This window comes from Malus sylvestris, chromosome 13, assembly GCF_916048215.2.
Source record: "Malus sylvestris chromosome 13, drMalSylv7.2, whole genome shotgun sequence".
NCBI lineage: Eukaryota > Viridiplantae > Streptophyta > Magnoliopsida > Rosales > Rosaceae > Malus > Malus sylvestris.
This window is the reverse complement of record NC_062272.1, coordinates 37449382-37462191: the sequence shown is the minus strand read 5'-3', so window position 1 is coordinate 37462191 and position 12810 is coordinate 37449382. Positions and strand designations below refer to the sequence as shown.

The following is a 12810-nucleotide window of genomic DNA, read 5'->3' as shown; positions in this document are numbered from 1 at the left end:
GGCCATGAACATATGTGTGATATGAATTGATTACATCTAGTTATGATTTCATAAATCGTGAATGCAATTTACTTATCTGTTTGATTGATAACTTGTTTTTGTGAGTTGATTAAGGAGGCCTACTTAGTTTGCATGCATGAATTTGATGCTAGGATATAAGGGAATTTCACCTAATCGTTATGAACTTATATTCACAAGTAGTAAAAGTCACTAGTCATGATTGTGTTAAGTGAATTCTTGGCAGGAGTATCATGCAGTTCATAGTTATGAATGCCTTGTTAATGCTTATGATTTTCATAGAACTTAATGATATTTGATATGTATCTTTATTATACAATTTATGTAGGGAACTTGATAAGAATAATTTGGTTGCATCGCTGAGTCCAATTTAATGAATTTAGGAAAATTTGAAAGTTAATTTGTGCTTCTCACGATTAATTTGGGGCATTGTCGTTCATGGTTTATTGAAAGAATAACTGGAAATCGATTTGTATGCATATGTGTCATGTGTGGAGAAGGACCCTCTAACTAGTCATTCACCCTTTAAATCACCAATTTCGTCCAAAGTATTTAGAGTCTTTAAATCTGTTTGCTTTTAGTCTTAAATTCGTCAAAAAACAAACCCCCCCCCCTTTCTTTTTCGTGTTCTTAGGTTAGAATCTGTCTAGATTGGTTGTTTTTCATTGTTTTGAGTCTTTTGAGTTCAATTTTCGTCCAAATCATCCTCTAGTTATTGTTTTGAGTCAATTTAACTTAGTTTGTGTGTTTTGAGTCAGTTTAGCTTGTTTTGAGTTGTTTGAGTCTAGTTTCAGTTTTTAAGTTTAATTTGTGTTGATTAGCGTCCCTAGTTAATCCCCGGCCTAGAATGATCCCTACTTACGCGTACTACAATTATCTTAATAGGGTTTAATTTGTGTGCTAGTTTTTACCACATCATCCTATTTGTCTAGGAATGTGATCTTATAAATCCTATCATATATAGGATATCGTTAGTAGATTATATCATATCTATTAGACTATATATTATCTAATTAGAGTTGTAATTCTACCTTCCACTATAAATAAAGGCACAATGGGATGAGATAACACACACTTTATAATTACACGTCTCTCTTTTTCCCTCTACTGCTGCCACACCCCATCTCTATATCCTTTATAATAATTCAGTAAATTAGGCCCACTATAATTTTGCCTATTTAATTTGCTTAGTTTATTAAAACGACAAATTTTTTTCAACGGAATTTAAATTTCCAAATGCCAACAAAGAAAGGAAGCAGTTAGCTTTTGTTATGCGACTGCGCAACTGCGTATGAGTGGGTGTGGGTCCCACTACAGTGAAGCCTCCCACCAATTTGGCTTTCAACGAAACCAAAGACTTCCAAATTCTTCTCTTTCTTTCTTTCTCTCTCTCTTCTGGCCTTTCCGGGTCTCCTTCTCCATGCAACAACCCATGGCTTCAACGACGGTGTCGATCATGAAGGTGGTGGCGGCGGCCACTCCGAGAACCTCGTTCTCCAGCTTCGCACTGCTGTTCCTGCTCTTGATTTCAACCAAAATCACAACCACCTTCGCTCTCAACAATGCCTTTCTGAGCGTCAAGTACAAATACGCTGGCCGCGAACCTTCCTTGAGCGCCCTTAAAGCTCACGATATCCAGCGGACTCTTCGATTTCTTGCCGGCGTTGACCTCCCTTTAGGCGGCTCTGGCCGGCCTGATGCCGTCGGGTACCCATTATTCTCTCCCCCAATTCTCATATATACATATATATACATATTGTGTGTTTGGGTAATTATTATTTTTTGTATGTAGCTTATACTATGCTAAAATTGGCATTGGAACACCTACCAAGGACTACTATGTACAAGTTGATACAGGAAGTGACATTATGTGGGTCAACTGTATACAATGCAGAGATTGTCCACAGAGAAGCACACTTGGTGTATGAGATTGAAACCTCTCTTTCTGCTTCTTTACTTCGTTTTCTTTTCGGGTTTTCGTTTTTGTTTCTGCCAGCTGAATTGGTAGTGAATTTTTATTTTTTTTTTGCTTATTTGGGTTATTTGGCTATGACAGATTGATCTTACTCTATATGATGTTAAGCAGTCCTCCACTGGTAAATTAGTTCCTTGTAATCAAGATTTTTGCTTGGAGGTAAATGACGGTCTGCTGTCTGGATGTACGGCTAATATGACATGTCCATACCTGCAAATATACGGAGATGGAACCTCAACTGCCGGTTACTTTGTCAAGGATATTGTGTTTTATGATGGAGTGTCCGGTGACCTCAAGACTACGTCTGCCAATGGGAGCGTCATTTTTGGGTAACTTCTTCCTACTTGATATGCTATTTTTTAGGCGTATGCATGGTAAGTTACACATAACTGTTCAGGGAGAAACAAGTTCTCAAATCAATTACTAATTCACCCATATTGAGAGTATTAGTGGTCAAAGTAGTGATAGCAAACTTGTTCTGTGCATAAAAGTTGATAAAGATAGTTATTTTCGGCTGTAATTGTGGTGTGAGGAAAATTTTAGTTCAGGATTGGGAGAGTTTTGGCAAAAAAAATTTTGGAGGGGCTGAAACACAACTTGAAGTGTGGAATATGGATAGTATCGGTGGTGTAGGAGTGATTAAGAGCTTAATTTGATCAATCAATAAAATGGATGCTTTGGAGGGTGAACAAAGTATGAACGAGTTGTTTACAAGGGATAAATTTTATTAAAATTCATTTGAGGGTCTGGTTTCTAAGGAAGAAAGATCTGACAGAAGTAAAAGACGAAGGTGAGATGAATTAAAGTTTGGGATACAATTCAAAGTTGTTTCATAAAATAGCGAAGGCTACAAGGGTGAACAAGAATTTGACAAACAAATGGAGGACGGGTTGTCTTATTGAAAGTGAGAAGAGCATTGTGGAGGAGTTGAAGGAATTGTCTACTAGAAATGACGGGGTATGTTTGAGAAGCTGTTAAGAATCTATCATTGAAGGTAACTTGTTTTAGACCAGCTAGTTTGGTGAAAGGGTTCTACAAGATATAACCAAAGGCGTTGTTATTAATATTGAGGGAGGTAACGACACAATCTTCGTTTCGCAAGGGGAATAGTGGGAAAATCTTGGGTCTGGTGTTATGATGAACTGGTGGACAGAAAATCATGAGAAAATGAAGGCTTAGTGTTTAAATTTGATTTCAACAAGGCGCATGATGACTTTGACTGGAGATTTCTGTGAGCTCTAGAATACTTTTATGGTTACAAAAGTGGTAAAGCAAACAGCTGTTTTTTTGCTGATGAACTGTGTAATTAGGACAGCAGAGTTTTTTGTTCTTACATCTTTTGGGTTGACTGCTTGTCCCCTGCTGAGCAATGATATTCTACCTACTTGCTTCATTCTCATCAATTACTTTGTATCAAAGGAAGTGGACAAGCAGTTGTATGATTGTAGGAGGAAACAATCTCTCTGTCTAACACACACAAATGTCTGCTCTTGTCCGTGTGCCCAAATGCATGTGCACGTATATGTGTATGGGTATGTTGTTGGAATTTATATGGTTGTTTTGACATATGTGCAATAGGTGTGGTGCTACGCAATCTGGTGATCTAGGCTCATCCGGGGAAGGGGCACTGGATGGAATACTTGGTTTTGGCAAATCAAATTCCTCAATTATTTCACAGCTAGCATCATCTGGGAAAGTGAAGAAGATGTTTGCTCATTGCTTAGATGGAAAGAATGGAGGTGGTATCTTTGCTATTGGGCGTGTTGTACAACCAAAAGTTAACATGACTCCCTTGGTACCAAATCAGTATGTGTTCTATTCTTCGTTTTGATATTGTAATGTTTTCAGTCATTTTATTTATGTTCATTTAAGTGGTATTTTGTGCTCGTTTTCTAGCTAGATAAAACCAGTGTTTTACTTAATACTTTTTATTCCCATAGTGGTATTTTGTGTTTCAAATTTTTCTTTGTTTGTTATGTATGATAAAATAGAGGAGAATCATCAGATTTATAATATGAATCAGATTAAAAGACCAGCTTTCCAAGAAGTCAAGCAAGCAATGCAAACATTTAATCTTATTAAGTTTTTAAACATATAAAATATTATAAACTGTAACAGCAATTCAATTCGACTGTTCTCTTAGACTGTTGAAGATAAATTCTGATTTATAGTAATTCAAAGGCAATAAAACAAAGAAGACAGGAGAAGGATAGAAAACCTTCTCATTCATATTTTCTTTTGAAAAATGTCTAATCTCTTCTTATCACCTGCTAAATATATAAGTTATCCCTGCATTTTCTTTTCAAAAAATGCTTTTAATGACCTTAAAAAAAAGTATCAAATATTATAACTTCTATATTTTCCCAAAAAGTAGAATATCATCTAATAGTTTCCTACATGTTCGTGCATAAAATTTGCAGTTTCTATTGCATCGATGAGAATGCCACAAAACAAATGGCTTTTGTTTTGTTGGAAAATTAAGCTGCAGTTTGTTATAAAAATTTTAGGCCGCACTACAATGTCAACATGAAATCAGTTCAAGTTGGCCATTCTTTTCTAAATCTTCCACCAGATGTATTTGAAGCGGGAGATAGAAAAGGCACAATAATTGACAGTGGCACAACATTGGCTTATCTTCCCGATGTGATTTATCAGCCCTTAGTAAGTAATGTATGTGATATGCAAGACCCTTCTCTTTTGTAGATTATCCTTAATATTTCCCATTCATAATTATGATTTTTTTTATGTTGTGAATATTGACAAAATGTTTTCTTATTAGATTATCGCTCAGCAGAATGATTTGAATGTTCAAACTGTTCACGGAGAATATACATGCTTTCAGTATCCAGGAAGGTTGGGTGTATTCCATTGTGAATTTTCGTTTAGGAGATAATAGCAGATAACAAAGTTGTATTGTATTGAAATTTGAAATTTTATTATTTACAATTTTTTGAATGTTTGAGTCATTAAGATTTGTTTGGAGCGATATATTATTCTAGAATGAAAATGCTGATTGGATCTCTATATAAGTGCTTAAATGCTAACTGGAATGGTAAGTCCTGAAGGGATGCGTCATCCGTAAATGTTAAAAGGCGTATAAGTAAATACGTTCTTGTGTGGATACAAAACAATCTATTCATGATCTTGTACTTGTTCCTTTGGAACAGATATTAGATATTTGCCAAGTGACTGTCAGTTTTTTGTTTTCATATAATGCTTGTCCATTATGTTTATGTTTCTTATTCAAAATAAATAAATTGGTATAGTGCAGGACACTGGTATAGTGTAGGACGTTTTCCTGATATTTGTACCTTTTGTTTCTTATTGCAGTGTTGATGATGGATTTCCTTCGGTCATCTTTTATTTTGAAAATTCACTTTCTTTGAAGGTTAATCCACATGACTATTTGTTCCCTTATGTAAGTATTAAACTGAATTTTTTTTTCAGGCTTTGTTGATACATTTTTCTTATTCAGGTTTACCCATATGACTAGCTTGTTTTGCATTCATATCCTTTCCAACTTATTGGCTTTGGATTTTAGTATTCTGTGTTTAGCTTATGGCCCCAGCTAGCATACTTATTCATCTGGTACTCAATCATGAACTTTATTGTTATTCGTTTATTTACAAGTGACGACACTTCTATTAGGTAGAGTCCATCTAAAAAAAATAAAAAACGATATTTCTCCTCTTTGCTACTATTTTTGTTTTTGAAAGTATGATAAATATTGATTGAGTTATTAATGCGAGTATTGTTACCCTCTCATTTTGATAATTTCTGGTTTCTGTTACTTCTACTACAATCAATTACTGTACAGGAAGGCTTTTGGTGTATTGGTTGGCAAAACAGTGGGATGCAATCAAGGGATAGGAAGAACTTGACTCTTTTGGGAGGTAAACCTCAAAAATTTGTTTGTTTCATTCTTAGTTTTAAGTAGTGACATTTCAGTTTCTTGAGTAAATATAGAACTTCCAAAATAAAAGGTCTAGAATCGTTAGAAATAGCTATTTTCAGTTTAGTTGATACTCCGGCATTTAAGGTAAGACTTCCCACTTTTGTATTTTTATAGGTATTGTAAGTAATTGTAAGAGTAATATAGAACTTCCAAAATAAAAAGGCTAGAATCGTTAGATAACTATTTTCAGTTTAACTGATACTCTGAAGTTCAAGGCAGGACTTTCTTAGGTATTGTAAGTAATTGTAATATCAATTTTCTTTTAAAGATTTATAGTCAAGAGAAATCTAGTAAATAGAGGAGTCACATAGGGGTGTCTTGATTGTTATGGTTTTTTTTATAAGAAACAAAGAGGAAAAGTAAAAGGAAAGATGGACAAGAACAAACTGCCAATGGAGATATCGTATTTCAAAGTTACATTAATACAGTTCATGCTGACTCTCACACCGTTGCTGTGATAGCCATTGATACTTATGATTCTCAAAGTTACATTTACTTTAGGGTAAGATGAGAGTCTATATAGATTCACTGTTGGGATGCCAATGAGAAATTGCTAATGGACAATTGAACAAAATGTACTAATTAGACCTTATGTCCATAATTTTCTTTTATTTGATGTAAAATCTGGTTTAATAAAGAATAATTTTGGGTTTAGCTCTATACTGTGGTTCCAGATATCATAAAAAGCATAATATTGTAAGTAAATATGATCAGTCTTCATTATAAGCTATTATAGTCATGTGGAATCAATCTTCAAATGCAACTAATTACTGGTATAAGTCTGTAGAGTTTAAATGGGCATGGTATACGTTGGTTTTTCTATGAACTAGAGCAAGACATAAGAGAGTTGCATGAAATTCATGGCGATCTTGATCATTTCAAGTGTTTCTTGCAGATTTGGTACTGTCGAACAAGCTAGTCCTGTATGATCTTGAGAATCAGGTCATTGGATGGACTGAATATAACTGTGAGTGTCATGTTATTTTTTGTTCTTAATGTAAATCAGTGTAAAAAATATTTATGCAGGTTGTATCGTTCATGTACTATGAGTACATGTGTTAGACACTTTTGTCAAATGTGGGTTTCCTTTCTCTTTACTAATTTGAACTTTTCTGTGGTCAATTTCAGGCTCGTCGAGTATTAAAGTACAGGATGAACAGAATGGAACAGTGCACTTAGTAGGTTCCCACTATATTTCTCCTTCTTCTGCCTCCTATTTGAATACCCGATGGGCTATAATCTTCTTGTTGCTAACCATGGTGCTGCACGGTCTAGTTTAGTGAAGAGACACAGCTAAAACAAAATACTGACAGCTAGAATTCAAGATAAAAGAAATTAAAAAATAGAGAAACTATTATGAAAATTAATTTTGAGATGGTGTATAGAAGGGTTGTGATTAGTGGGTCTAGATTAACACCGAAAGTGAAAAGAAAAGCTAGGATAGACTTATGGTTTTGAAGCTTCGCTGTGCATTTGTATTATTCCGCCCATTGTGCATTTATGGAGATCTATGAGCGGTTATTAGCTTCAAAATGCTTGAGAATATTGTATTTTGCTTCAAGTCTTGAATTGTCTCGGCTTAGTTCCTGACGTGATTGTACATAATATCATTAGTACATGTGTTCTTTTTGGGGCTTGATCTACTGGTTCGAGGGCTGCGCTGTTAAACTTGACGGTTATTGCTTCAGATTTTGTACTGCAGAGATGAATTGCCCGCATATCATGTCTAATTTCATCCAGCACATACCATAGGCATGTTAAGTTTCACATTAACAAAAGTTAAACATCTTATATCCCCAAACCCGCATATTCGAATGAGGTAAATCTGCGTTACAGACATAGAGTTGTGGTAACCTTACTGAACTAGTTGAAAATTTAATGTTTTGCCTTTTGGCCATCCTTTTTCTTTACCTCTTGCACTTTCTTGTTAGTTATGTTCCTCGATTTTCTTATGATGTGTTCCATCCAACGGCCATAAATTCCTAGTCAATGTAGTCCCAAGTTAGGCAGTAAGTGATATGCACCTGACAACATCACCAAAATAAATTATAACTTCGTAGGCTACAATGAGAGTACTTAATTTTTCTTTAGTAATCCGGGACTATTGAGTAGTTTGGACATGAGAGATGAAGATAGACTTTAAAATTGACTAAGAAATCAAACTTGAAGATTGTTTAAAAAAGTGGGCTTTTTGACAGGCTAGACTATCGAAGACAAACTTGAGAATGACTGGAAAATCCAATGATAAACCCCAACAAAGGATCGATAAGCCCCAAGCAATAAGTGAGCTGATGTTTGCCATAATTTTGGATGGGTTGAGGTTGAAAAAGGGTTTGCCTATGAAACAACTTGGGCCGTAATACAAATGATATTTTACACTAAATTAATTGAATTGAGGAGTATTCAAACTCGAGTGCATTAATTAAATTAATCAAAATGAGGAGCATCCGAAACCCTCATCTTCACACATAGCCTGTTTTTCACTTTCGTAGTCATTCTGTACATTACTTTTAATCTTAAATTATGAGTTAATATTGCAAGCTTAAAGCTACTTCTTTCATCAACTCGGTTTCTTTGGATCAACAAATACTGCTTAAATTGCAAGAACCATCAAATTATTTAAAAGCAAAACAAATTAGGGTATACTAACTAGCTTTTTTTTAATTTTTTTATTTACTCACTCTTTGAAAATACCATATTTTAGGATACACGAGATACTTTTGGTGAGAGTAATTGAAGGAAAACGTCTGCAAAGGTGCCAATGGCAGGGCAGTGTTAACTTGAGGATACAATCATCGACGCGAGCAATTGGAGCTGTCTGGGATTCACCAGAGCTTGAGGAAGCTTCCACACTTCAAGTGAACGTTGATGATTGCGCACATTGGGCACTTTTCACTTCCACCGCCCCACTTGGGTCTGTTGCACTATTGGAGCTCCCTCATTGGTACTGCATTTTGCTCCCCATCCTGCAACATATATATCAATATTAACCAAGTTAAAACACCCAAGTAAATATTTTGAGAGAGAGAGAGAGAGAGAGACCATGGGGGAAAAGAGAAGAAAGTGTAAGAGAAGTGCAGAGAAGAAGGTTGAAAGCTGATTGGCAATGCATTGTGGATTTTTCAAATGTAAGATAATCAAGGAAGAAGTTTAAAGTGGTTGGTGGCTGGTGTTGTCACCTTTTGAAAGAGAGCAACTTACGTAAAACGAGTACATTATCATCATGGTATTTTGTGTCAAGGATCCAACACTATATGGATGAAAACTTGCATGTCTTTGTATCATAAAAAGGTCGTACCCAGTGCACAAGGCTCTCGCTTTACGCAGGGTCTGGGAGAGGTGAATGTCGGCTAGCCTTACCCCCATTTTATGGAGAGGCTGCTCCCAAGTCTCGAACCCGAGACCTACCGCTCATGGGCGAAGGCACTTGTCATCGCACCAAGTGCGACCTCTTCATGTCTTTGTATCATCATGCCATAAAAATCCTACTCTGCGTGGAATGCATGAACCTCTTTAATTCTCAGAGAGTGGAGAGTGTCTGTAAACATGAAAATTCTGTAACGAATAAAACGAGAACACGTGTATAAAGTAGATTTGTATTGATGAATTTGTAGGGTTACAATCTGTATTTACAGTTTTCCTCTGATTCAGTCTTCAAATTTGATGTAGATGCGTAGGTTGTTGATCCAAGGCTCGCAATGACTTGATCTTGGACGAATGATTGAACGATTGCTTCAAGTTTTGAGCTTGAAACAATGCGTGGATAGTCATCACCTCAAAGCTGCGGCAAAGGTAGTGTTGATGTAGGATTTTGTTGATTCAAGGGTCTTGGCGACTTGATCTTGAATCGAACGTCGTTACAAGTTTTGAGCTTGTAACAAAGTCTTGAAGGAATCAGCACAGGTGCTTGTTGATTCTTCAAGTGAATGCTTCGGCTTTGGTCGAAAGAATGCTTTGGCTTTGGTTGTACGTTCTTCAAAGAGAGCTTTTGCAGCGTATTAGTCTTCAAAGATTTGGCAGGGGTTCTCCTTTTGTGAGAATTTCGGCCCTTCAATGTAGAAATTGTCCACCCTTATGCTTGTCTTAGGACCTTGTATGTATAGACTTCTCAAAGCTTGCCTTGGGATGGATTTGGCTTTGATTTATATCTTGATTTGTCCATGGGAGAATTTGGGCATGTTTTGTGTCTTAATCATAGTCTCAAATATCGATAATATTGACGACATATTGAGGATATTTTTTTTTTTTCGAATCATGGATATTTCGGAACATATCCATGTACATATCATACAAATATCGACAATATCGACGATAATATCGGAAAATATCGATGTCGATAATTTCGCTCACACTTCAGCAATATTTTGTCAAAATATCGGTGTAATATCACTAAAATATCGAAAATATCGATGTAAAGGAAGGAAAAAAAAAAAGGAAAAAAAAGAAAAAAAAGGTGTCAAAATATCGGTGTAATATCGCTAAAATATCAAAAATATCGATGTAAAGGAAGGAAAAAAAATAAGGAAAAAGGAGAAAAAAAGGGAAAAAAGGGAGGAAAAAGAACACAAAGGGGATTTGAACCCCTCCCATTTTACTCCTCCAACACCTTAACCACGATATATCACTTATGTTTTAGTGATAATATGCTAAAATATTTATATTTATATGAGTGGCATGTTAACAATTACATGCAAAATTATTTTGGGGATTTATCATTTGATGAATACTCTTCACAATAAACTTACTCTACACATAGAGATGATGAAGATAGTGAAAAATTTGAACCTCATAGGAACTTTATGTGGTACTAAATCACTCATGTATCTTACCATGCAATGTATAAAGTGTAAAATATTGTAGTAAATCATTATATATAAATGATTATGGTGTGTTTAATCTTTTTTTCATTAATTACTACATATTTTCTACACTCACAGTGTTTGTCAGCTTGCTGTATAATCAACTTAACTCAGTTAAATCCATCATGTAATGCATTTCCTTCTAATTTTTTTTGATAAACTAATAGATAATTGACTAATAAACATTCTCCAAAGTTTCAATAAAAATTTCCAAGTTTTTCTTACAATTTCCGTGGTTTTTATTCAATTTTTATCGATATCGATAATATCCCAATATTTTCATCGAAATTTTCATGTTTTTGGACTACCGATATTTCCGATATCATCGATATTTTATACCATGGTCTTAATTTCAGCCATTTTCCCTTACCTTGGTCGAATTATAGGGTTTGTTACCTATTTTGTGAGCAATCTTTAATTCTTGCTTGTTTTCTGAAGATGTTTTGGCTTTCTTTCCAGTTTTGGGAGCAATTTGGACCCCTTACCGATTTTAAGAGGGATTTTCTCCCTTTTGCCGCATTTTAGGAATGCTTTTGAGCTTCCTTTGCTTGATTTGTGCCACTTGTCATTGATGACTTGTCCATTTGTGATGAGTCATATGCCACGTGGAGCTTTGTGATGCATCATTTGTATGCAACGACATTTACATGTCTACAAATGCCCCCACGTGGAGCTTTGGTGATTTCCTTCAAGGTTTTGGAAAGATTTAATGCTTGCCCATGGGTAAGTAGGATTTGCATTTTTTTTCTTTTTTCCTTACCATTTTTTCGGCCAAGGGGGTGTTTTCCCTCCTGGTTTGGGAAACTTGAAGGCTTGTCCTTGCCTTGGAGGGATTCCCTTTTGTATTTTGGCAAGGAAGGGTACTTTCCTTTGATGTTTTGGAAATTTTAAAGCCCTTTCCTTATTTTTTTTGTTTCCTTTTGCTGATTTTTTTTTTGTTGCAAAAACATCATGTTTCCCTCCTTGTTTGCCGAAATCAGCATTGCCTTTTTTGCTTTGGAATTTGCATCCTTCTTTTGGTTGGAATGTATTTCCTTCTTTTGATTTTCCTTTTGCTATTTGGTATCTATCTTCCCTATAGCATTAGGAAGCAATTGACCCTTATTTATAGGGCAATTGGGTGTGTGTGTGTGTGTGTTTTTTTTTTCACAAACTCTTCTTGTCGTGCAATGCTTGATGCTGCTTGCCGTGCCTTTTGTTGTGGCTGTTTGTCGTGCCTTTTGCTGCTGCTTGGTGCAGCAAGATTACACTGTGTAGTGCCTTATGGTCACAGTTTTCCCTCGGTGGTGACATTGTCGTGTAGTGCAAGAAACTGCTTACGTAATCGTTGTGGCTGATTTCTTTTCGTCGTTGTGACTTTGTCATCGTCACCCTTCAATTCTCACGAGGTTTATCTCGCATGTCTTTTGCTTTAGTGAAGCAATTTTTTTTTCTTCTTGCCACCCCACTCTTATGCTTATGTTGCCTTGTTTGTTTTGTTGTAGCCATGGTATTTTTCAAGTGCTTTAAGAGCAATGCCATTACCATTCTTGCGAAGGAAGGCGATTTGCAAGATAGGGGAACGACGTTGAAGCTTTATGCGCCGTTGACTGACCCTAAGGCGCTTGTTCATCCTGCGAAAGACAACTCGATGCATATCAAGTTGTGGTCTTCTGAAGTATCTTGGGACGTGACATATTTTGGTCAACCACATACGACGAAGAAGGCGTGTATGTCGAGGATTCTTATCTTGAATCCTTCACACCATGTTCATGACAATTCATCGGCTTTGGTTAAGCTTCTTGGTGATCGCATCCGTTGCGGAGCTATATCTTGGAATGGCATCTTGTCTACTACTGGAGAGGCCATTTTTGTTGAGTTTTATTAGGAGTGGCTTGAAGATGTCTTGAGCCAATCTAAAGATGTACTTACCAACGTGGGTCTTTATCATCCTGTGTACGGATCTTTGTTTAGTTATGATCGTCATCCTTCCGTCCTTTGTGCTTTTTATGAACATTGGTGTT

General features: G+C 35.9%; 1 protein-coding gene across 2 annotated transcripts; it reads left to right on the top strand.

Annotated features, from left to right (window-relative positions):
* The first annotated feature begins 1343 nt into the window (after positions 1 to 1343).
* LOC126595621 (aspartic proteinase 36-like) lies at positions 1344 to 7585 on the top strand. Of its 2 annotated transcripts, none has more exons than XM_050261904.1 (10): positions 1344 to 1725; positions 1811 to 1940; positions 2075 to 2322; positions 3572 to 3799; positions 4501 to 4654; positions 4773 to 4846; positions 5324 to 5411; positions 5811 to 5886; positions 6844 to 6915; positions 7077 to 7585. In XM_050261904.1, exons 1-10 carry the CDS (start codon positions 1439 to 1441, stop codon positions 7226 to 7228), a joined length of 1509 nt encoding a protein of 502 aa, XP_050117861.1. In that variant the 5' UTR covers positions 1344 to 1438; the 3' UTR covers positions 7229 to 7585. The 2 variants fall into 2 exon arrangements, with proteins under 2 accessions (XP_050117861.1, XP_050117860.1); XM_050261903.1 differs by having other exon boundaries at positions 1345 to 1725; positions 4501 to 4663.
* The last annotated feature ends 5225 nt before the right edge of the window (positions 7586 to 12810 follow it).

Excerpts from the sequence above, each read along its gene's own strand:
- LOC126595621 (XM_050261903.1), top strand. The coding sequence starts at position 1,439 with ATGCAACAACCCATGGCTTCAACGACGGTGTCGATCATGAAGGTGGTG. Across the intron at positions 2,323-3,571 it reads AATGGGAGCGTCATTTTTGG|GTGTGGTGCTACGCAATCTG; the intron begins GTAACTTCTTCC and ends TATGTGCAATAG. Across the intron at positions 5,887-6,843 it reads GAACTTGACTCTTTTGGGAG|ATTTGGTACTGTCGAACAAG; the intron begins GTAAACCTCAAA and ends TGTTTCTTGCAG.